This window comes from Antechinus flavipes, chromosome 5 (assembly GCF_016432865.1).
Source record: "Antechinus flavipes isolate AdamAnt ecotype Samford, QLD, Australia chromosome 5, AdamAnt_v2, whole genome shotgun sequence".
Lineage (NCBI taxonomy): Eukaryota > Metazoa > Chordata > Mammalia > Dasyuromorphia > Dasyuridae > Antechinus > Antechinus flavipes.
The window spans coordinates 16,350,359-16,373,970 of record NC_067402.1 but is presented as its reverse complement, the minus strand read 5'-3'; the positions used below and the strand labels follow the sequence as shown (position 1 = coordinate 16,373,970).

Genomic DNA, 23,612 nt, shown 5'->3' with positions numbered 1-23,612 from the left:
AAATTGAGGACGGGATTTTGGCTCCAAGTCGACCTCTTCCTTTCTTTCATTCTGTATGTTTGTGGGATCTATAACTATTTCTCTCTGCAGATAGATCTCATCTATATCTGTAACAGTATCTAGATTTATCTCGATGTATGTAAGTATATACATGTGTGTGTGTGTATATATATATATATAATATTCGTGTGTATTTATCCAAAATGGTGCATGTAAACTCACACTATATATCTATATAAAATATTTATAGTGAGATAATTTCATAAATCGCCATTTCGATCTAGACAGATCTGTGTTTGCTCCTGGACACATTGCGACTAAATGGAGAAAAATCTCACTATAGATAGTTGGTGTGTCACAATATGTATTGCACACGCACTCACACACACATAATGCGTAATAGATATAAATATATGTATATATATACAAATATATATGTATAAATGAGTATTTATGTATTTCTACGTGGTAGGAGCCCACATAGATCTATTGCCCTAAAGGCCACCGCGGCGGTCCAGATTATCCAAACCGGGAATTTGACTGGCCAACCCCTGGGCAAAACCCCCTGGAAGTAGCGGCCTGCCTTACCCCGGGTTGTGTCAGCAGAGATTCCAAACCCCCGATCCGCTGCCCACACATGCCCTGGACTGGCAGGAGGGCCTCGGGAACCAGTGCTGCGCTGGAATTCCGAATTATTCGGCCAGGCTCGAGAGCGCGGGCCGCCCGGCCACTGGTAGTGGCAAGCGAGCTTTCCTTCGCCACCCTGGCGGCGTCTGCGGCCCGAGCCACCTCTCACTGTAATTCGTTGCTAATTTTCACGCGTCTGTAATGAGTTTATCACCGAATCCCGCCAGTCCTGAGATGTCCTGCATTACAAATAACAAATACTGTCTTTGCTCAGTTGGAGCAGAGACTGAAAAGAAGAGCGGCAAAAAGCGCCGTGGAGAAGGGCATTAAGAAATGTGCTTGGAGGCAGAGCTGGCAGAGAGAGTGGGGCTGGGGAGGTGAACGCTAATATGAGATCGTTGTTTGCATTAATATATAAACGGAAAACATTTATTGATTACGATATTTCCAGCTCTAGCTCTTCAGAACCACATCTAGGAAAAGAGAGCTAGTAGCTATAAACACATCCAGGAAAAGAGAACTAGTAGCTATAAACTCATAGTGGCTTTTCTCTCCAAATGAAATAGATCCTCGTTATTTTCGAGTCAGATGTGTGATTAGATCCATGTCGGCGTTCTAACTCGATGAATTGCCTTTATATAAATGCAAGGATAGGGGTGTGTGGATCTAGAGCTATGTGAGCACCTGTGTGCGGGACCATTTCTCCAAAATAATGTTATTTATTATTCTTATTTCTATAGCGACTCTAATGCGAAGGGGGGCTTGTTGAGGGGCAAACCTCCGCAGACCTAGACAGAATTTTTGACTTTGGAACATAATGTAACCTGGGTTTGGGGGGATTTCAAATGCACAAAAATTGAGAGGGAATTTATAAGAGGATGTATATATGTTATGTATGTGTATATAAATACATACAAATACACACGTGTACACAATTTATTTCCCCTCTCTGAATCTCCCCAATTCGGCCGAAGCTGTAGGCCGATCCCCCAGAAAGATACTTGCAGAGGTTTGGGGGCAGCAGTCGGCAGACACAGGCAGAGAACAACTCGTCTGTCCCACAAAAGGAAGGGGCTTGCAAACAGTAGTTGTCGATATTCCAGGCACGGTGGGCTGAAATTCGTTCTGTTTCTCCCCACTTCACATCCCACGCTCCTGCTTCCCCAGCCCCTCAGTAAAGGGCATGGTCTGTTTGAAATGTCATCTCTGCAAACCCTGTCGCCTATGCTCTCGGCTGAGTCTAGACAGGGGCTGGGCAGCCTGCTTCTTTCTCTTGCATCTTAGTCTGTTGTCACCAGAGGAACAATTTATTGGTCTAAAGCAGCCTAATTCAGTCGCTTTGATCTCCTGAATCGTCTTCTTGTTGCCTTTGCTTTTACTTAACGTCCCCAGGCCTCTATTTCCTACCAGAATTTGATGCTATTTAGGATATTTGGTCTTTTTCTCTTCCCCCCATTCAACCCTCCCTCCCTTACTCAGGATAGGGCCGGCTTCCTGAGATGCCATAAACAGGGATCTCCGGATATTGGACCCACTGGTTCCGAACAATTAAGTGCCCAGACAAGGGATCTGGGGCCCAGCTCAGCGCCAAGACACCCACTAGCCCACCTCCTCTTCGGGCCCAATGTCCAATGAGCCACGGTCCTCCTTTAGCAAAATTTAATGACATTCTCTTAATTCTTGAATTCTGGGGTGGTTGGGCCCTGCCATCCTTCCTGAGCCCCATTCCACCGAGTGCCTTTTGTGTATTTTTTTTTTCCAGAGTGTCAACACCCATTGAGCGTGCAGCCAAACACACCGGCCAGGAACCATCTCAAGTGGTGAGCAGCGCTTTGTACCCAAGGAACCAAACTCTCATTTGCAGGAGAATTTCCGGGGCAATCTATTGTGCTCCCTCCAGTTTATGATGTGCAATACAGGCCGGCAGTAAAAGCTGTCCTGACCTGGGCCCTCTGTCTGAGGGCCGCAGCAAAGTCATTTTACGATCCGTTTAGAGGAAGGGCTCGCCCCGACATCCTCAATGGAGAGGCATTTCCATTGTTGGAAGGCAGGCTGGCCTGGGGTGTGTGTGTGTGAGACGAAGCCGCTTGCTTGGCTTGACTGGAGGGGGGTAAATGGGGGGAAATAAAGGTGGCCTTTTGCAACGGAGCCCGGGAAAGGTAAGCGTGTATGTGCGCTGGCCTGAGTTTGTGAGTGTGTAGGGGCTTGGGAAAAACAGTCTGGAAAGCAGCTGAGAAGGGGGAAAGCAAGGCTTTGCATATTACGCTTCCCATTCCCTCCCTCATTTATTTAAACCGATTCTCCAAAGAGGTAGCGCTCTGAAGTTCCTGAAAAGGACACAAGTCACCTCAATTCCAATTTCTGTTTCTAGAGCTGTGCTCTTGTCACAGTACATGACCATATTTACACAATACAGATTCAATGGGGAGCAGCGGGGCTGAGGGGGCCGAAGGGATCCTTCTTTAACTCAATTGGCTTTTCCGATTTGTCCTTGAGGCTGTTGAGCCCGAGGCCAATGGCCTAGCTTGGAACATGAGGGGAGAAGGTTGGAGTGTGTGAAAGGGGTTATGGTAAATGTTGCCTCCCTAGTCCCAGTATTGCAGGGTCCTGGTCTTAGAACAAAGGAACGTTAAAACAGGCTTCGTAGAGACCCTTAATTTCTCCAGTCAGGCCAGCAGGTTAGACTGCAGTGGAAAGGGAGTGGATGGGCACAAAGGTAGTCTCCCCTCCAGAGAGGCGGCTACTGGAGGAAGGTGGCCCCAGTGACCAAGGATTAGGGTTAGTCGGGTGCAAAGTGGAGAGACGGGAAAAACGGGGTTTGGGAAATCCGTTTTGCACATTAGAGTCATTAATATAGGGATATTTCATTTCTTCCTGTGGGGGAAAATTAATGCCACAACTGCTCAGTCAGAGATTCTCTGAAACTTTTACTTCACTTGGGACACATGGTTCCAGTTTAATGTGGTGACTTGTTTTGTTTTAAAATTTAATTTTAACTGCATCTGGAAGCGACTGTGCCTTCTTGGCAAGCCCCGAGAGGACACCCTGCTCGTAACGGGCAATTTGGGAGAATGAATTAATAAAGCCGACAGACAGACAGCGGTCGTGCACGGGGGCACTCAAAATCGCGGCTCCAAGGCACCCGGGCCGGCACCTTGCCCATCCAGATCCAGCCCCGCGAGGGTTCGGGGAGGGGAAATGGTGGGAGGGAAGCTTGGAGAGTCAGGGAGGAGAAAGCGGGCCGAGGGGAGACGACCGGCTGCGAGCAGGAAGAGGGGCGGCTGGTGGAAGTAATGGGGTGGGAAAGACTCGGAGACCGCTTCAGTAGGGCAGAAGTTCGCCGCTGCCCGTGGCTAGCCTTAGCAGGGGTGCAAGCGTACAGGGAGTCCCGGGGCCCGAGGGTGCGCGCGCGCCCTGGCCTCCAGGGGCCACAGCTTCGGCAGGGCACAGGGCGCAACGAGCCCAGAGCGCGCACACACTCCCTCCCCCGTTTGAGCCTCTTCCCCTGCCATGCTAGGAGGGAGGCTGGAGTCACCCTGAGCTCTACCACCTGTGATGGAGGAGGAGATTGGCGGAGGCCGTCATATGACCGGTCACGTGCTGGAGGCAAGCTCCGTCCAAAAGAAAATGGGGTTTGGTGTAAATCTGGGGGTGTAATGTTACCATATATCACGCTACCTCGTAAAACCGACACGGGAGCCTGCCGGACAACAAATCACAGGTCAAAATTATGAGTTCTTCGTATTATGTGAATGCGCTTTTTAGCAAATATACGGCGGGGGCTTCTCTGTTCCAAAATGCAGAGCCGACTTCTTGCTCCTTTGCCACCAACTCTCAGAGAAGCGGCTACGGACCGGGCGCGGGCGCCTTCGCTTCCTCCGTGCCCGGCGTGTACAATGTGAACAGTGCCATTTATCCGGGGCCCTTCTCGTCCGGATACGGCCTGGGCTCAGACGCCTACAACCTGCACTGCTCGTCCTTCGACCAGAATATCCCGGTCCTCTGCAATGACCTAGCGAAAGGCAGCTGTGAGAAAGCCGAGGCGAGCGCCCTGCACAGCCAGGCAGACACCAATTTCCGGATATACCCTTGGATGAGGTCTTCAGGTAGGGGCAGCGGACACGAGGCGAGCAGGAGAGAGGAGAGGAGGAGGCAGGAGACGACTGGCCTGGAGGGGAAGGACAGGAGAGCACTGACTAGGGCAGGGGAGGACAGGAGAGCCCTGGCTAGGGCAGGGGAGGACAGGAGAGCGCTGGCCTGGAAGGGAAGGAGAGGAGGCAGAAGAGGGGAAAGGGGAACGAGAAGGCAGGACAAGGAGGAAAGGAGGACAGGCAGGGCAGAAAAGGAGGAAAGGGACAGGACAGGGCAGGACAGGAAGGGACAGGAGAGTGAAGGGGACAGGACAAGCAAGAGAGAAGCAGGAAGGGGGAGATAAGAGGGCAGGGCAGGGCTGGAGAACAGAGGCCAGGCAGGCAGGCAAACGGGGAGCCAAAGTGACTCCTGTCAGAGCCAGCCTCCATGGTTTTAATTATAGCAGAGGCGCCATTGCGTAGAGAGCCCGTAGCATTGTATGTAAATGAGTATCATAAAACTTTTTATTGCCCAATTAATGGGTTCTATCCTCGTAAATTTATTTAACTCCGTTTGCTTTGGAATTTTTAACATTAAGTGTATTCGATCGCCATTTTCTTTTCTTTTCCCTTCCGCCCCCCCCTCTCTTTTTCTTTTTCTTCCTTCACGGAGAGAGGAGAGCTCCTGAGCCACCCTCGCCCCTCCCCCGCCCACACCACCTGGAGCTCGGGGAGATTTGGGGGGAAAGGTTCCAGGAGGATTAGGGGAAGAAGGAGGCGAAGGGGAACAAGGGAGTACTGGTGAGGGACAAGAAGACATGGGGTCCAAGGCGATCTGGAGTGGGGAGAGATGCCCACTCGCCCAGGGAAGCTGCTTTGGGAGTTGGGCACGATTGTGGGTCCAGGAGGGAAGGGAGAAGACGTCCAAGGCAGTAACCGTCAGATATGTGCATTGGCTCCGGGTAGCTGCTGCTGGGCCTCTCTTCGACTGGAAAAGCAGATAAACTCCCCTAACTTGCCCCCAGTCTATATTGCTAACTTCCCTTTGTCAGAACAGGCATTGTGGAAACTTAGCCGGCTGGAAGAAAAAAAAAGCCTTCTAAAGTTTGGCAGGGACTTGATGTTTCCTCCCCCACCCCACCCCCACCCCCATAAAGATCTGTTTTTAAAAATCTCTTATTATCCAGACACCCTCCCCAACTTCATAGACAAGTGGGGGTAGCAGTAATTGGAGAACTGGCTGGGACTGGGGCTGGGGGGGAGGGGAGGGAGGTCGAGTAGCCCGGCGGGAGAGGCGAGAGAAAGAGGGGGTGGGGGCTAAAGGGTCTGGGCGCCTGGGGGAAATAAGGAACTTGTGCTCTTGCTCCCCGGCTAATCCCCTCGAGGGGGGGGTGTTCTCTCGTGCCTGATACTGTTCGCAGGTCCGGATCGCAAGAGGGGCCGCCAGACCTATACCCGCTACCAGACCCTGGAGCTAGAAAAGGAGTTCCATTTCAACCGCTACCTGACCCGGCGGCGGCGCATCGAGATCGCCCACGCCTTGTGCCTCACCGAGAGGCAGATCAAAATCTGGTTCCAGAATAGGAGGATGAAGTGGAAGAAAGAACACAAGGACGAGGGATCTGCCGCCCCGGCCGCCGCCGAGAGCGCCTCGACCACCCCTTCGGCTGGGAAAGTGGAAGAGGAAGAAGAGGAGGAGGAGGAGGAAGAGGAGGAGGAGGAATGAGGCTGGAGCTGAAAGAAGCCCGAGCCGCCCAGCCGAGCTGTGGAGTCTGAGAGATGCACGTGACAGTCGGAAAAGCGTCTTTAAGAGACTTATCCGTTTTATTTTTAAAAAAGAAAAAGAAAAAAAAAAATCTTCCCCAGTCAATCCTCACCCCCACCCCACCCCCAAACCTTCCTCCCTTCTAGCTCAGCTCCTAAGACTGGCGGTGCTGAGGTATCCAGGAAGGCCGAGGTATCTAGTCTATTCTTCCTCTTCCCTTCCCCTGCCCCCTCTTTCTCCTCCCTGGGTCCCTTGGAGTTTCCTAGCTGAGTTCCTCTACCCTGAGCCCGCACAGGCCCGGGCCCCCCTGCCAAGTCGGTGCCCTCGGCCCCGTGGCTGCTATCCCTACCCCTGGCCGAGGGATCCCGACGGGTACACAGCGCTGGCGCTCAGAGAAACTACCTAACAGAGTCCTTGGGCTCGGTCACCCCCCTGATGAAGAGGGCAAGGGCGTCCAAGCGCCCACCAAACTACCTAATTATGCCAACCCAGAGCTCTGGGGGCTTCCGTTTCACAATTCAGAATCGTCTCTTTCATTTTCCTTCCTGAAAGGGCAATAAGAGCAAAGGTGGGGAAGGAGGAGACGTTCTGACAACTCACAAAAACACAATTACACAAATACACACACACCTAGACAACCACTACACTCCAGCAATGAGCTGTACTACCTATCTGATTTCCAAACTACCTATTTTTTTGCTTCACCTACCTAGCTCCTTCATTAAGACTGTACTTTAGAAATCCGAGAAGGATTAGATGCTAAAGATGACTGACAAAAAAAGAAAAAAAAAAAGAAAGAAAGAAAAAAGAAAAAGAAAAGAAAAAAAAAGAAAAAGAAAAAAAGGGAAAAAAGTATAATATTTTCAAAAAAAGCTTTTAGTCCACTTGACTGGAGCGCTTCTTCGTAGCTTGGGCAGAGAACTGGGGACCAGGGCTCAGTGGCTTCTATTTAAATTGAAAATGATAATAATAATAATAATAATATATTTATTCCAAAGCGATTCTAAATGAAATCATATGCTGCAAACTGGCTTTCCTCTCCTTGTCTGACCATTCCGAGTGCAGAAGAAAATACCTCCGCTTTGGGGGAGGAGGCAAGGAGGGCACCCTTTTCCCCTCGACTGGCACCCCATTAGGCTTCTGCTTGGCCAGCCTTCCAAGGGCTGCAATATCCTCTGAACCAAGTTTCTGGCGAAAGTGACCATTCCCTGTCCCCCGTACTTATATACACCTTATCCTTACCCTTCTCACCTCTCCACCCCGCTCTGTGTCTTGCCCCTCACCTAGTGTTTAATATTGCTGCCCTGACTTTTCCTACGATAACAAATCCTGTATATATTGAGTTTTGGGGGCCATTTATTTTGTCTTGAAGCTTATTTGTAATACCTTGCCCTGACTCGGGAAGGCTGTCTGTCATTCATTGGGATACCTTTGTAGAGTGGTGTTTTGTTGCTAACTCCCATAGCGAGGCAAGCGGGTAGGGCAGCTCTAACGCCCTGTGGAGGCTGCCCAGTCTCGGTCTCGGCCTCTGTCCCTAACCCCGTCTCTGGTGTTCCCTCGTGTTCCCGTCAACTTTGGCTCTGCCGTCCACGTAGGTCTTGAGAGTCCCAACTGTGTGTGTGTGAACTCCGTGGAGGTGACTGTTCCAGTCTCGCCCCCACCAAATGTGGTTTATGTTACATAGAAAAAATAAAATATATGCTTGGTGACAATAGACTTGGTTTCTTTATTCGCGCTCAGGCACCATAAAAAGCACTGGGGGGAAATAAAGGGGTTTGGGTGCGGAGAAGAGGGAGAATATCGCCTGAACGATATGGGTATGTGATATCAGGACACAAGTTTGAGCTATTTTCACGTGCGTGTGGAGACGTGTTTGTGCGCGGACACACGTGAACACGAACAGACACTTCCATCTGTCAATATTCGGTCTGTCCTTTATAGGAGGACCCCCTCCTCAAACTGCACCTTTCTCGGGGTAGGATCCTGGGAGGGCGGGGGTGGAGGCAGGGAACCTCCCTCGCCAAGTTGGCTTTGCCCTATTTCCCAGAAGTGTCCCTCGGCTCAGCTCCAGATTCTGGCCCGCTCGGAAGCCGGGTCCAGTCGGGCTGAATCGGTGTCCCCGAGAATCTGATTTCAGCTCTGGAGGTGCAGGGTCCAGACCGCAAGCAGGACAAAAAAAAAAAAAGTGGGGCCCGGTGGTCGAGCTGTCCGTGGCAGGGCCTGCTGCTGATTGTGATTTCCCCCATCCCGTCCAGTCCCGTTCAGCCCAGCCCAGTCCGTTCTAGGCCACTTCATCCCACCCCGGAGCTGCTGCAGCAAAGGGCTCATGGGGAAGAAAAAAGGCTTCCTAGGAAATCGAAATTCACTAAAACTCTGCTGCAGCCGGGGAAGAGAGGGGGAGAAAGAGGATGAAGGCAGGCCGAGAGGGAAGGGAGGGGGAGGAAGGCAGCTCAGGGCTGACCTAGAGGCCCAGAGCTCGACTCTGCTTGCCTCTGCCAAGCGGCCTCCGCCGCGGCCTCCTCCTGGCTGGAGAGCGTCTAATCGCTCCTCCAAGAAAACGAGGGCAAAGTGGGGCTGCAAAAAGCCCAGCCTAGCACTCCTGGGCTGCCTTTCTGGTAAGATGGCGCCTCTGTAAGACCTGCCTCTTCTCAGTGATGAGGAAAAGGCCATAAATCCGTTGTTGTTTATGAAAATTTACAACTTTGCAATACAACTTTATGAGTTGTTCGGGGTTTCCATTGGCCGCTGTCGGTCATGTGGATGGCAACCGTGAACATGAACTTTTTTATAATTTCCCTTGCGAGAATAGAGCTGCATTCTTTTGCTGAGCTCGGTCCTGCTTCGGATCTCGGGCTTTTCAGTCCCTATAGCGTTTGCTCTTTGGAAGGCAATGGGGAGCGGAGAAGGAGGGGATGCAGGGGCCGCCTCCAAGCCCCGACCTGCCGGCAGGGCCCTTGCCCGGAGCCCGGGGGGAAGGGAAGGTGGGGCACGCTGGATCCAAGCTGCCGACTGGCCGATTTTCGACTCGCAACCTGGCTAATTTCCTGCTTCTTCTGGCACCAAAAGGAGGGCGATTCGTCTCCCGAGCAGCAACCGAAGCGACAGCTGTCAGAATGACTGGAGTTCCTTCCTGTAAGCCAGAATCTAAAGGTGAGACGCCGAGAGGTAGCCTAGCAGCCCTCGAGCTGACCCTGGCGGGAGGGATTTCGGAGAGCATAAATGGACACAGATGTGGAGACAGACATCTATACCCACGGAGACATCCACACATAGATCCCTACACATTTGCGTGCCCGAGTGGGGATGCATTCTACCTTATATATTATATGTCCCACACATCTGTACACACATAGATTAGTTCTACGAGATTGCGCATCTGGTTGGCCATGGACAAGGCTCAGAATCCTGGCACTGCCAGAGCAGCAAAAGCTGAAGCCTTTGCCTTCAGCCACTCAAACTACCAGTGTTTGTCCCCTGAACGAGAGGCTTGCGATTTTTCGCAGGGACCCACGATTTGGGGTTGCGGGCTTTTCTCTCAGAGAGCATTTAAAAAAAAAAAAAATCCTGTGCTGGTGATGGTGATTCATTTTAATTCGGATTCCCGCCTTCCCTCTCCTACCCCCTCCCCCAAAACAACGAAGGAACCTATTTCCGGCAAAGGAAGGGGAGGGAAAAAAAGGGGAAAAACAATTAAATGGGCCGGTTTTTATTTGGGTGCGAGCTGCCCCTTAATTTGGAGTGAATTCAGTTTGCCAGAGTAAAAGTAATAAAAGAGAGACACTTACAAATTGAGAGAACCCTCTTGCAATTAGCAGCTTCTCGTTTGGTACGGGATTTCCAGGAGAGAGGTCTGAAATGGGAGAATAGAGGAAATGGATTTGTTGTTGGAATTTGGGGGAGTTGGTTGACTAGGCTTACGTGTTAATTGGCTGAAGTTTCGCTGTTGGTGGAGATGGTTCTCTTCGAATGGTTCGGTTTGTACCGTGGCCAAGAGCGGTTTGGGTGCTTTGGAGCAGACATTGCAGCGTGGATGTTTGGGGGCCACGGGTGTTGTTGAGTGACTGTGTGTCCACCTCCGTATATATCTCTGGGTGTCTGTGTACAGTCTGGAAGCTCGCTACTCCTTTTGAATCATAAGCGAATTTCTTTTAGTTTAGGACCGAGGACTTGTATTTGACTGGAAGGGGAAGAGATTATATTAAAAAAAAAAAAAAAGAAAGAAAGAAAGAAAAAGAAAAAGAGGTGTGTGTGTGTGTGTGTGTGTGTGTGTGTGTGTAGAGTTCACAGGCAAAAGGCAAACAGATCGAGACCTGGGGAGGGCTGAGAGGGCTATGTTTTCGTAACCGATTTGGCATCCGCACGCGTGTTTCAGTGGTCCAGGGCGCCCTCCGGTCTGCGAGCTGCAGAGGCAAGGAGAGGCAAAGTCCCCAGCCAGCAGCGGTGCAGGGGGCTGGGGCTTCGGGATTATCTTGGTATTCATTACCGTAATTCAGAAGGAGCCGCGCGCACTCCTAATGTTAACACCGGCGTTGTTTGTGCTCTGTCGGCTGCTAAAGAATTGTATTTGCATGGCACTGCGGTGTCTGCTCCCCTGCAACTGCAGCAAGGGGGGTGCGATTATTTATGGTGACTCGCTCGGGGCTCAGTGCTGCCACGCTGTGGCCAAAAGCAGTAGCGGCGAGCGTCCCCGGCCAAGGGGAAGCCGAGCCTTGGCGAGAGTGGCTTCTCACTTCCCCTTGGAGGAATTATTGGAGTGAGGGAATGGGGAGGGGGGGGGAGGGAGGATGGGCCTAGTCAGAGAGGTGGTGGGCACCTGGTCATTTCTGGATCACGTCCCACCCCAGTTGGTTCTCTGCGGGCCCGTGGATGGCCTGGACACCCCTACCCCCACCCCTAACTACACAATTCTGGAAACCGGTTGCATAGCTTGGAGAGGACTGATTGTGAATAGCATGGCTGCCTCCTCCCCCAAACTGAGGTCCCTCAGGCCCGTGGAATCCAAACAATGGTTCTGGGAGGGGGGTGGGGTTGGGGAGCCAACATCGTTTGGATCTTGGAGTCTGAGAGCAAGCTCCGGGGCTCGTGGGCGGCCCAGGGCCAGGTCTGAGCTGGAGAAGAGACGTATCTGGTGTCGGTGGCTAGAGAAATTGGGGTTTGTCTGGAATAGTCGGGTGCAGTTGGGCCCCGCACCTGTGTTGAGCAGCCTCTGACTTATTGATCCTATTGATGGGAAGGAGACTGCGTGGCGTGGCCGTGGCCCTGCCTGACTGTGGACTTGCTGGAGTTGACACTATTTCATCGGGCGAGACCGAGGAATAGCGGGCAGAGTCTGGGGTTCTTGGAGCCCCGGGCAGATCCCAGGGATAGCCTCTCCCCTTTTGAAGAGCATTTTCGAGGTAAGTGGCCTTTCTCTCCCTCTTCCCTCAATTGCTTTGCGAGAGTTGAGAGGTAGCCCGGGGAGGCGTCTGGCCTCTGAGGGAGCCCCTGGGGTCTGCCTCGTGCTGTGGTCTAACCCCGCTTGCTTGTTGTGTGGGTTACACCAGTTTCCTGGTGTGCGTGTGTGTTGGTTTTGATTCATGAAAAACACCTAAAGCTGGATGGAGAAACAAATTGGTCGGCTGCCAACCTATCACACATCAGCCTTCTAGAATACGCTGGGTTTCAATTTGGTTTTAGTTATGGTATTAAAAAAAATTTTTTTTTTCCGGTTTAGTCACAACGGAAACAAGGACATAACGTTTTTCCCTTTTACCCTGAGAAATGAGAATTTCACTTGGTCTTGGGAAAATCATATCGAGAATTTAGGCCAAACCACGAAAACAATGACAACTCACCCCAAATCCCACCTCTCACCCCGAGGAGTTGAGGGTGCTGGAGGGATTGAAAAGGCATGTATAAAATGGAAATGTTTACAGAGATAGCCAGGTCAGCACCGCGCCTCTGGTTTTCACAATATTCCAACCTTATTTAAAGCTTTCACTGCAAACACCCTACCTCAAATCAGGACTTTCTCCCACGGAGTTTTAAACCACAGATTCTTTATCTCTCCCCATTGTTTTCATTTGGCCTCCATTCTGAAATAAGTGAGGGAAAAGAGCCTATTTTGGCTGCTCCATCCCAGCCCCTATTTATTTTGGTGAAACTTTCCAGGGAAAGGTTTTGTTCTGGAAATAAGCACGAGGACTTTAGCTCCGTCCCATAAAAAAATAAAATGCGTCTGCACACTATATATAATATATATTATATTATATATTATATGTGTGTATATATATTTACATATGTATATGTATATATATATATATACACACACACATACAACTTACGGATGTTTGTAAATATACATATGTACCCACCAGATCTCTCCAGATTAGGAGGGTGAAAAGAGAGATAGGAAAATGGAGGGGGGATAGCAAGAGATTAACAAAGTTCCTGCTTGATCACTGAAGGTAATTGCTACTGCCACTGATATCGCTGACACCACCAGGATATTGCTGAGAGTTGCATACATTCGCTAGGGTTTTACTGATCTTATAAGCAGCCTCCGGAAATGCAGCAAGATGGTATAAATAGACTTTCTCCAGCCACCATAGAATTCAGGGTTTTAAAGCTAATCCAGAAGGCTTTACAAACACCACCATAAAAATGCCACTGGGACGTTATTGCGTTTTTGTTGGTTGTTGTTGGGTTTTTTTTTTTTTTTTAAGAGATGGATACATCTGCAGGGAAGTCAAAGATCTAGAGGAAACACCTCTTGGAAAGTCAGCCTGGTTAGAAGCATTCATTTATTCGCTGTCTGGGGCGCAAGGGGTTAGATATCCAGAATTTCTGGGGCTAACTACCAGAACTCTACCCAGGACATGAGCTCGTCAGATTTGGGGCTGGGCTAGCCCTCCCAGGGCACAGATTTCGACCTTTATAGATCTATCAGTTCATTCAAATGTTCTGAAAGCCAGGGTTCGATCATTTAGTCCTCGGGATTGCGAACAGGGCCAGAGCTGCCCGGCCTCTTTGAGTATTGGCCCACCGCCTAGTTCAATAGAGAAGTCTTTTTAATAAGGTAAACACGTCTCTCTGGATTTCGATTTCAGTGTGTAAACAGCCGCAATGAACTGAGGGAAAAGGAAACGCGAACGTTCTGAGGGATTAGAAGGCCGAGGGAGTTGGGGGAGACCCTTGATGGCTTCGGGTGCCCCCAAATCTTTACAAGTCGCCTATTTGGTTAGTTAGTTAGTTAGCAATTTCCTTCTGCTCTCGGTAGAAAATGGCTGGATTCGGGATCGCTCTTTCGGGAATTGGTCTGGGGAGATGAGAGTGGGGATTTCTGGTCGCTGTGGCCCAGGTGTTTGGGACCTCAGCAGTCGTCGGAAGGTCCCTGTGTCGGGGCAGTAGAGGTGCTTAGTCTTTTTTTTTTTTTTTTTTTTTTTAATGGAATGAAGCGGCTTGCGGCACGAAAGGGGGATCAGAACCATTTAGGACAGTGCCTGTGCCTGACTCTCCGGTCAAGCAGAGTGCAAATCTGCCTTTCGTGCCTTTCCCTCTTTTACAAGGCTCGGCTGGACGAGTTGTCCGCAGGCCTCTTTTGGGGTCAATAGGAGAGGAAGGGGTGACCCCCTCTGCTTCCCAAGTTTCACTAAGCAGAAGAGAGGCAGGAGGCCTTCTTTGAGCTTTGCCCCTCCCCTAGAGCGTGCGGTGGGACTCCAGCGCCCACGGGTGGGAGGTGAAGGAGAGGTAAGGGTAAGGACCCCCTGACCTCGGCCTCCCCCTGGCGGAGCCTAAATAGACGAATGGGTCCCTTTCTGCAGTTTCGGAGCCGTGTTTGGGAGGGAGGGGGAAATGGAAAGAGATATGGAGGGGGGGGGGAGGAATCTGTGGTTGTCACGGCCCCTCTCGGCTGAAGATCTGTGGGCGTACCAGTTACTTATGTGAGAGAGAGAGAGAGAGAGAGAGAGAGAGAGAGAGAGAGAGAGAGTGTAAGGGAGGCCTGGCCCAGGTTCCCCTCCAAGTGTAGGAGGCTGGAGGGCTCTCAAACCCCGGGGGCCCCGAGGCCAAGGAGGCCGAGGCCGACCCCCTCCCCGGCCGCCCTCGGCTGGCGTTCCGGGAAGAGAGGCGGGCGGGCAGGCTGGCTGTGCGTGCCCATTAATCTGCCGGGTGTGCGGGCTGGGGGTTGTTTGTAACTTTGCTGGCTCGGTCGCCGCGGGTCCCCGGGGAGCGGGCTCCACGGCTCGCTCCCATTGGCCGCCGCGCCGTCAGCTGGTGCTATTTGCTGCTGTCGCTTTTGGCGCTCGGCCATCCAGAAACAAACCAGTTCGATGACTACTAATAGTTATAGCCAGATGTACTAATACACAACAAATCACGGTCCTGCAGAGGGGAGCGCAAATGAGTTCCTATTTTGTGAATCCCACTTTCCCTGGGAGCCTGCCTAATGGACAGGACTCCTTCCTCGGGCAAATCCCCCTCTACCCAGCTGGCTATGACGCTCTGAGGCATTTCCCCGCTTCTTATGGGGCATCGAGCCTCCAGGACAAGACATACACCTCACCTTGTTTCTACCAACAGTCCAACACGGTCATTGCTTGCAATCGAGCGTCCTATGAGTACGGCACCTCTTGTTTCTACTCAGACAAGGACCTGAGTAGCGCCTCTCCCTCGGGCAGTGGCAAACAGAGGGGCCACGGGGAGTATCTGCACTTTTCTCCTGAGCAACAATACAAATCCGAAAGCAGCGTGCAGGGCAAAATCTTAAATGACGAAGGCAGCGACCGGAAGTACACGAGTCCTGTTTATCCCTGGATGCAGCGGATGAATTCCTGTGCTGGTAAGTCATTGGCATGCAATTCCCCCTCTAACCCCACCTCCACCAAAGAAAGAAAAGAAGGGAGGAAGGGAAAAGAGAGAGAGAGAGAGAGAGAGAGAGAGAGAGAGAGAGAGAGAGAGAGAGAGAGAGAGAGAGAGAGCAGATAATAGAAAGAAATAAAGAAAAGAAATAAGAAAGAAAAAGTTTTCTTTTACATTAAAAAAAAAAGAAAGAGAAAAAAATTCAATGTGGAAACTAGGTTATAGGAAGGCAGGGCTCTTTTCGCCATGTAACGTGACACCTTTGGGGAGTGGTGAGGGGCTGCCATTGCCAAGTTATTTGGGATCTATAACATGGACAATCTGAAAGGGAGAGAGAGAGAGAAAGAGAGAGAGAGAGAGAGAGAGAGAGAGAGAGAGAGAGAGAGAGAGACAGACCATGCTACATCCTCGTGTGAAGTTCTCAAGCCACGGTGGACCAGCATTCTACACACACATCATTAATGATCAATCTCCCTCCACACCAAACCCCCCTCTCCTATGCGCCCTGGAGATGCAAAGATAGATGGAGATGCCCAATCTTCTCTCTCCTAGTGACACCCTAAAGCAGTTGGACGACCCAGTTCTCCAGCTTCAGAATTTGTCCCTCCTACTTCCTCTCCCCCTCTTCTAGAAACTATTCCCTGAATAGCTAACTTCTGAGACCCTAGGAACCCTTCAGTTCCTCAGCAAGGTGGGCTTAATTAAGGTGGAGGATGCCCTAAAGACCCTATTTGCCTTGAAGGCCATTAATTTCCAGAAACTCCAGAAAGCCTATCCTCTCTCCACCCTCATTTCCTCTGCTTTCCCGAAGTTCCACTAACAGAAGGTCCTTTAGAGCAAGACTGCAGGACTAAAGCAGATTTGGAAACCTCAGGTCTTGTGCCTTTAAAAAAAATCCATTTATCTTTAAAGGGGGCATGCTCCATTTTCTTTCGTGCAAGGTGATTTTGGAAAAATCACCGAGGAGTTGTGAGAGCTGAGTATTTTTATTACTTACAATTTGGCTGCCCTATGATGGCTTGCTTTCACTGATACCTCCACAGATGTTTGTGCACACTCACACCCAGGCACAAACACATGATTGTCTGCTTCTCTCTCTATAGAGAGAGAGGTTAGTATGGCTCCCTCTCCAGCCCCCAGTCATTCCTTCGTAGATATCAAAAACACAGAGCAATAATTGTAAGTGAGAAGACCCAAGCCAGCCAGGACAAATCACACTGACCTATTTAGACTCCTTGATTATTTCAGAATTAGCCAAGGCAGAAATAGACCCCTGTGCTTGCCCTTGTAGAAGAGACTAGAGGGGGCTAGCTTAGAGCATGTCTTGTTCTTTCTTCTTGAAACCCTAGACCTTTTTTCAAAGCAATTCCCTTCACCTTTCTTTCTCCCAGGTACCGTGTACGGCACCCACGGCCGAAGGGGAAGGCAAACTTACACCAGATATCAAACCCTCGAATTGGAAAAGGAGTTCCATTTTAACCGCTACCTGACGCGAAGGCGCCGGATTGAGATCGCCAACGCGCTCTGTCTCACAGAACGACAGATCAAAATATGGTTCCAAAACAGGAGAATGAAATGGAAAAAAGAGAACAAACTCATAAATTCCACACAGCCCAGCAGCGAAGAAACAGAGGAAAAGGCAGGGGGAGTAGAATAACGAATGCAGCAGGAAAGTTCCCAGGCCTTCCCCTTTCTTAGCGGCTTTCCCCCCTTGTGTTCTCCTTCTGCCGACACTATTGCTGCCCTAAGTAATCACAGTCTGTTATTTCTAAAGCTGGAGGAGAGGCTATATATTTGCAATCAACTGTGTGTTTCTTAAGAGAAAAAAAAATAGGAGTCATTTAGAAGTCTGTTGTGTACATAGCTCCCCTTTCCCTTCTCCTGTAAAGTCAGTAAACCAGGGACCCCACCCCCAGAAGGGACCCTGTTTTCTGTTGGGCATCTCGGATTGTCCGAGTGTCTGTTCTAGTAGCTGCGATTCGGTTACAGAAGCGAATAGGTGCATGGTTTAGCATCTGAACTGTGAGCTAATTTGGAGGGGGAAAAGCACCAAGCCGGCGTTTCAACCCTTTGAGAATCTATTTACGGTCGGGGTCGTCTCCTCCCTACGGTGTTTGGGAGCTGGCTGTCCAGCGGGATCTACAAAAAGTTTTACGGTAGTAAGCAACAATGCAACAAGACATAAACCAATAAATCTGCTGAACAAAGAAGGGAAAAGACAGTTGGGGTCCCCCCGCACCCCCTCCCCCCAAAAAGACCTCTAAGAGTCATTTCGCCTCGGGCAGAAATGGGCAATGGAAGAACTTTCAGGAAACAAAGAGTCGACTAGAAGGAGCTATAAAACTCATGTTCCCAAATGAAGACGGTTAAGTCTAACTGCGAAAAAAAGCAACCTTCCAGGCAAGGCAAGAAAATCGGGGCACTGAACTTTGCAGGCTCGGGAGAAGCCCGATCTTTCCGAGGGTACAGTACCACGGGAGTCCCGGCTGCAATTCCAGAAGATCGGGTTGTTGTTGGTTCTCCCCCCTCTCTTTAATGTCAGTAAGAAGGGGGCATTTTTTTTTTTTAATTAGGTGGTACATTGGCCTGAGCTTTCCGCATTTCCAAGTGGCTCGTGGGCTTGGTCCAGACTGTCTCTTATCTCTCTGCTACCTTTGTCATTTACTTTCGAAATTCTAAGCCCAGGAAAATAAAGGCGACAGCCCGAGCTGCCCTGAAATGCTTCTATTCTGGCTCTCCTTGAATTTTTTCTCATCAGAGCAGGACTCCCAAAGCAGGTCTATCGAGCTATCTCTGCATCGCCCCAGCACAGCCTCTGCATTTTCGGGGAACCAAGCCTGGGCACAGAGATACGCAGCAAGAAATCCCCTTGCTTTCGGGCATCTGGAATACGAAGATTTTCCCCGAGCTCTGTCTTTAAAGCGATTGGAATAGCTATCTATGAAAATCATATTTATTTGTGGAAAAAAAAAATTCGGCGGGGACATAAAATTGTACGGAATTTGACCTCGCCTTGGAAAACTACAACACAAAAGCTATCTTTGCTAGATGTTTGTCATTTAAAATCGGCAGGGTAGTGTCCCTTATGCGCCTGCAGAAAACAGGGCTGTGATTGCAGCTGCTGAAGGGGGGGAGGAGAGATTTATTTCTCCAATTGGTTCAGTGTACATCACCCTAAAGAAATAAGGGGATTGGGGTGTTTTACAGAATTCTGACCTGACAGCGGGACCCAAAGAAAAAGAAAAAAAAAAGCCCGGACTCAAAAAACAAAAAAGGCAACCCACACCAACAATTAGAGGGGAAGAAAGGAAAAAGAAAAGCAAGTGGATGCAAAATAATAAAAGTAAACAATTTTCCCCAGTCTTTTGCATTATCGTTAGTTTGGTGATCTGCAGCTGATAGCCCTCACAATTGGTACATACTAATGGAACGGCGAGGGAAATGCAATAATTTTGCTATAATGGGCTGTAACCTCAATTCGACCCCAGCCCTGCAGCCCCTGGTCGGCAGGGTGAAGATCTAGCTTGTCTCCAGAGGGTGGCGCAAGAGTCCGACTGAAAGCCGGGAGCTGGTGGCGGGAACGCGCCCGGGGCGCGCGCGCCGAGCCTCCAGCATCCACCCAACTCCCCCATTAGTGCACGAGTTTACCTCTAGAGGTCATCAGGCAGGATTTACGACTGGACAACAAAAGCACGTGATTTGAAGTCGTACCCCATATTTGGGTGCCTACGTAGGAGGGAACCAAGTACATGTCCCAGTCATTTCCATAATTCATCATAAATTGTGCAAGGGTGCTATAGACGCACAAAACGACCAAGAGCCACAAATCAAGCACACATATCAAAAAACAAATGAGCTCTTATTTTGTAAACTCATTTTGCGGTCGCTATCCAAATGGCCCGGACTACCAGTTACATAATTATGGAGATCACAGTTCCGTGAGCGAGCAATACAGGGATTCAGCGAGCATGCATCCCAGCAGGTACGGCTATGGTTACAATGGCATGGATCTCAGCGTCGGGCGCTCAGCTTCCAGCCACTTTGGTGCCAATGAGAGAGCCCGCAGTTACCCCGCCAATGCCACCTCGGCGTCCACGGAGCCCAGGTATAACCAACCTGCCACGTCGTCTCACTCGCCTCCACCTGACCCTCTGCCCTGCACCGCCGTGGCCGCTTCGCCTGTCAGCGAGAGTCATCACGGGGTGAAAAACTCGCTAGCTAACTCCACGAGCACTTCGTCCAATTCCAGCAGCACTCACATAAGCAGAGAGGGGGTTGGCACCTCGTCTGGGACTGAGGATGACACCCCAGCGAGCAGCGAGCAGGCGAGTGCCCAGAGCGAGCAAAGTCCAGCCCAGCCCGCCCAGCCCCAGATTTACCCCTGGATGAGGAAGCTGCACATAAGTCATGGTAAAGCTAACCTTGGGCGCTCTCTCTCTCTCTCTCTCTCTCTCTCTCTCTCTCTCTCTCTCTCTCTCTCTCGCCGCGATTACCACGAGCTCTGTCTTTCACTGCCCGTCTTGCTTCCCCTGTCCCTGCCTATCTTTTCTTTCTGCCATTCTCCTCCTGTCTGTGGCTCTCTTTCCTCTCCCTCTCCTTCTCGCCTGAATCTCCCCCTCTCTCTCGTGTACATCTAGTTCGCTCAGTTCCACTGTGCTGGGAAATGGGATAAATCAAATGGCCGCTTTAGGAGACAAGTTAAGGCATAAAGGAAAGACGAAAAGGAAAGAAGGAGGGAAAGAGGCGAGGCGAAGGGAAAAGGGGGGAGCCGAAAGAAATCCGCAACCTTTCCTCCTCACTCCCAACTCTAACAGCTGAGGGGGCAGAGAGGTAGATATTGGGAATGGGGGAAGTGAATAGGTGCTTGTCACGGCGGATAATTTATTAGCAGGGCTTTCCTGGGGAAACAGCGTTACTAATTATATCCCCCCCAAAAAAAGGAGTTTAGGAAATAATAAGGGCAAGAGCTCGCAGGGTTATGAAGTTGGGGGGGGGGGAGAAGAAGCGAAGAGTAGGCATAAATGGGGGAAAAAGAAAGAACCCCGGGCGTGAACGCTGGAACAGAGGGTAGGCTGGGGCGGGGGTGTTCATTCTTCCCTGGAACTTTGAGGAAGGATGACCCGGCGGCCACTTTTCGTATCGTAAAATGGCCATTATTAGGGGGCTTTTAGGGCATCGTAAAAGTGAATCGTATGAAAGCTGGGAGGGTTGTGCCTCTGGGAGACTAGCTTCCTGGGGTGGGGAGGCAGAAAGCAGGCAGCAGAGGGGGAAAAAAAAAAGCCACAGCTCCAAGCTTTACATCTGCTGATTGTTCGCCCGTCGCCAAATCGTATTGTTTTCTCTCCAGAAAGGAAAGAGAGAGGAAATGGGGGGCGGGCGGGGAGGGGGGGGGAAGAGAGAAGTGGAGAGAGGACTTGTTGAGCGTGTCCCCCCCCCCCCCAGCCACTGCAAAATAACAATCGTCCGGAGTCTAACGGTCCCGTGGCTCTCGTGGGCTGCTCAGGACCTTCGGGCAAATCGCTGCGGAGTTTTAAAATCAGTGACTTTTTTGTTGCAGACAACATAGGAGGACCAGAAGGCAAAAGGGCTCGGACTGCATACACCCGCTACCAGACCCTGGAGCTGGAAAAGGAATTCCACTTCAATAGATACCTGACCCGCAGAAGAAGGATTGAAATAGCACATGCTCTTTGCCTCTCAGAGAGACAAATTAAGATCTGGTTCCAAAACCGGAGAATGAAATGGAAAAAAGATAATAAGCTTAAAAGTATGAGTATGGCCGCGGCGGGAGGGGCTTTTCGCCCCTAATTATCCGAGAGTTTAAAAGTACTGAGCAGTATTAGTGGAACCTGCGCCTAGTGTCAGTACTAAAGGTGACTTTCTGAAACTTCCTCGTGTTACTTCTGTGAAGAAATCCTGTCCTTGTCACCCCCCCGCACCCACCTTTTAATCATGAGCCTGTTTATGAGCATTATTATATCGCCTGTTTAAGTGTATAAGTAGATCTGCTTTCTGTATATTTCTTTGTCCTGAATGGCTTTGTCTTGAAAAAAAAAATAGATGTTTTAACTTATTTATATAAAGCGAGCTGTGTTACTTGAAGTAACTGTAAAAAAGAGAAAAAAGAACAAAACAAAAAAAAAAAAAGAGAGAGAGAGAGACTCTCCTCCTTCCCCCCCCCCCCAACCTTGTTTAGTGCCAATGTCGTGTGTTGCACTCGATCCGTCTCTTTAACTGTGCATGTGCGTGGAAGTGTCCCTGTCTGAATAGCTCCAAGCTGTTAAAAATATTTTTATTCTAACTACCTATATTCCCTGTGTAACTAACTAATGCTGTTGTAGAGATGACTTGATGAGATACAAGTTAACTTCTTATCAACGTGTAGTGAATAGTGAATCTGTGACGGCAAGTGTGACTCGAAGCAGTGTCTGTTTTGCTGTGCCTTTGTACAACTCTTTGCACGAACTCCTAAAAAAAAAAGTGGCTTCTTATACGCGCAGCTTCAGTGGTGTCTGTTTTTGTGAACAAAGTTACAAATATAGTCCAAGTCTGGCTGTTTAAAGCAAACTGTGATAAGCTCTTTTTTTTTTTTTATTTGTTTTTAAAGAAAAAAAACCTGACTGGAAACAAAAAATAAACTTTCTATTGTAAGTTCTCGTGAGCTGGTTTGTACCAAATGGTGAGCTCGTCCTTTCTCTTTGCCTCTTTCCCCCCCAGATTCTGAGGCTCGGGGTCTGCCCCGAGCCCCAGGGTCAGCGGAATACCTGGCCAGCGAGGGCCCGCTGGTGCAAAGGCTAGAGTGTATCCGCCAGTGAGCTCTCTGCCACTGAAACTTTCTCTTAACTACCTCCTGAGAGAGAGGTAGAAATCGCAGGACAGAAGAAATCGCAGGACAGAAGTCCTCATCACACTGCCTGCCTTTCATTTACCAAAATGTTTGTTATTTGGGGGGGGAAAAAAAAGAAAAGAAAAGAGAAAAAGATAGGAAAGAAAAAAAAAAGAAAGGAAGAAAGAGAGAAATCATGTTCTTTGTTAAAATACCCTCCTCGGCTTCACAACATCTCTACTTCATTCTTAAACTGCTCTTGTGGTCTCAACTAGCTGGAGACCCTGGTATTTCCAGGATCCCAAGCCCAAAACCCTCTTCACCAGAGTCAGATCCTAACACCACCTTCCCCCATTTCACCCTTAACAGATAGGATTCCTTTTGCTACAATTAATTCGCTACAAATGTAATGTTACTTACCCCCATCCTAGCTCGATTGGTTAACTCTTCTGAGCTTCGAAGAGCAACTAAAGATTTGCACATTTACTGAGTGCTTACATTGATGCCTTCCTTTAAAAGTTATAAAACAGTAAACTTTATAAGCCCCAGTTCCGGCTATATGACATTTGGGTGCCAAATGAATAGGGTTTTGTCTATGAATTAGATCGTAAAATCATCCATAGCACAGACAGATAGGCTCACTGGCTATAGAAAGTCACGTGGTGCCATTAAAGTAAGTTTTATGGTTTTGGGGAGTTGACATCCAACATTATATACCACATAACATATAATCTCACTGACGCTGGACTTCATTGGACTCTTTTGCAGGCTACATGTGGCACCTGGTCATTCAAGTGGTCAATTTTAGGGGCAGAAGTGCCCAAACCACGAGTTCTCAAAACTCTCTGAAAAATGGCTCCTAGCAAGTTAAGGTAAGTTTGACTCTTGAGTTCCTTACAGTTTATTTGTCCAGTGAACTAACTCTCTCTCAGTTCCTCTGACTCTGTCTCTCTGGTTCAGTAACTCTGAGGGCTGCCACTGCATTCAAAAGAGTAGAACAATTCAGCCAGACTATGAATCTGCCTGCAAACTTGCTTCCCTTCCCCAAAAAGAAGTGCTAACAGCAAGCTCTGAAATTTTTACCAGTCCCATCCAAGTAAACCACAATAAGTGACTTTGGCAGAGATTAATCCTGAGGCCTAACTTTAATTAGTTGGACTACCGCAGATGTTAATGACTTCCGCTGCTCTCTGTGTCTGGTCTATCCAGTTTGCAAAAAGATGATTTTTGTGTGTGTGAGAATGTGCATATGTATATGGTGAGGGTATGGGTGTGGGTTGGTGGGAGGGAGAAGAATCTGAAAAGCAGCCTCTCAGAAAGCCCTGGTCCTGCATCTTGGCTAAATCTTCTCTGAGTCCTGGTGGTGGTGGGTGGGTGGGTGGGAGCTGGCAGGCTGGATCCTCAGGGTTCTGAAGCAGGCTTGGAAAGGAGTCTGGGCCAGGATACTCTGCTCCAGTATCAAGGGTTAGGAAGGGTGATGTTGACT

General features: G+C 49.7%; 3 protein-coding genes and 1 long non-coding RNA gene across 5 annotated transcripts; 3 read left to right on the top strand and 1 right to left on the bottom strand.

Moving 5' to 3' along the window:
• Positions 1–4,193: 4,193 nt before the first annotated feature.
• HOXA7 (homeobox A7) lies at positions 4,194–8,176 on the top strand. 2 transcript variants are annotated; one of them, XM_051963364.1, is made up of 2 exons: positions 4,194–4,733; positions 6,083–8,176. In XM_051963364.1, the coding sequence occupies exons 1-2, from the start codon at positions 4,358–4,360 to the stop codon at positions 6,421–6,423; spliced, it is 717 nt and encodes a 238-aa protein (XP_051819324.1). In that variant the 5' UTR covers positions 4,194–4,357; the 3' UTR covers positions 6,424–8,176. The 2 variants fall into 2 exon arrangements, with proteins under 2 accessions (XP_051819324.1, XP_051819325.1); XM_051963365.1 differs by having other exon boundaries at positions 4,213–4,733; positions 6,119–8,176.
• Positions 8,169–12,678, bottom strand: LOC127539266 (uncharacterized). Its single transcript, XR_007947891.1, has 2 exons — positions 10,248–12,678; positions 8,169–9,592 (listed from the first exon to the last, which is right to left on the bottom strand). It is a non-coding gene; the product is annotated as an uncharacterized LOC127539266 (long non-coding RNA).
• A 101-nt stretch (positions 12,679–12,779) lies between these two features.
• Positions 12,780–18,589, top strand: HOXA6 (homeobox A6). The gene is made up of 2 exons (XM_051963366.1): positions 12,780–15,280; positions 16,692–18,589. Exons 1-2 carry the CDS (start codon positions 14,842–14,844, stop codon positions 16,955–16,957), a joined length of 705 nt encoding a protein of 234 aa, XP_051819326.1. The 5' UTR covers positions 12,780–14,841; the 3' UTR covers positions 16,958–18,589.
• Positions 18,590–18,685: 96 nt separating this feature from the next.
• On the top strand, positions 18,686–21,951 carry HOXA5 (homeobox A5). Its single transcript, XM_051963362.1, has 2 exons — positions 18,686–19,710; positions 20,858–21,951. The coding sequence occupies exons 1-2, from the start codon at positions 19,152–19,154 to the stop codon at positions 21,106–21,108; spliced, it is 810 nt and encodes a 269-aa protein (XP_051819322.1). The 5' UTR covers positions 18,686–19,151; the 3' UTR covers positions 21,109–21,951.
• The last annotated feature ends 1,661 nt before the right edge of the window (positions 21,952–23,612 follow it).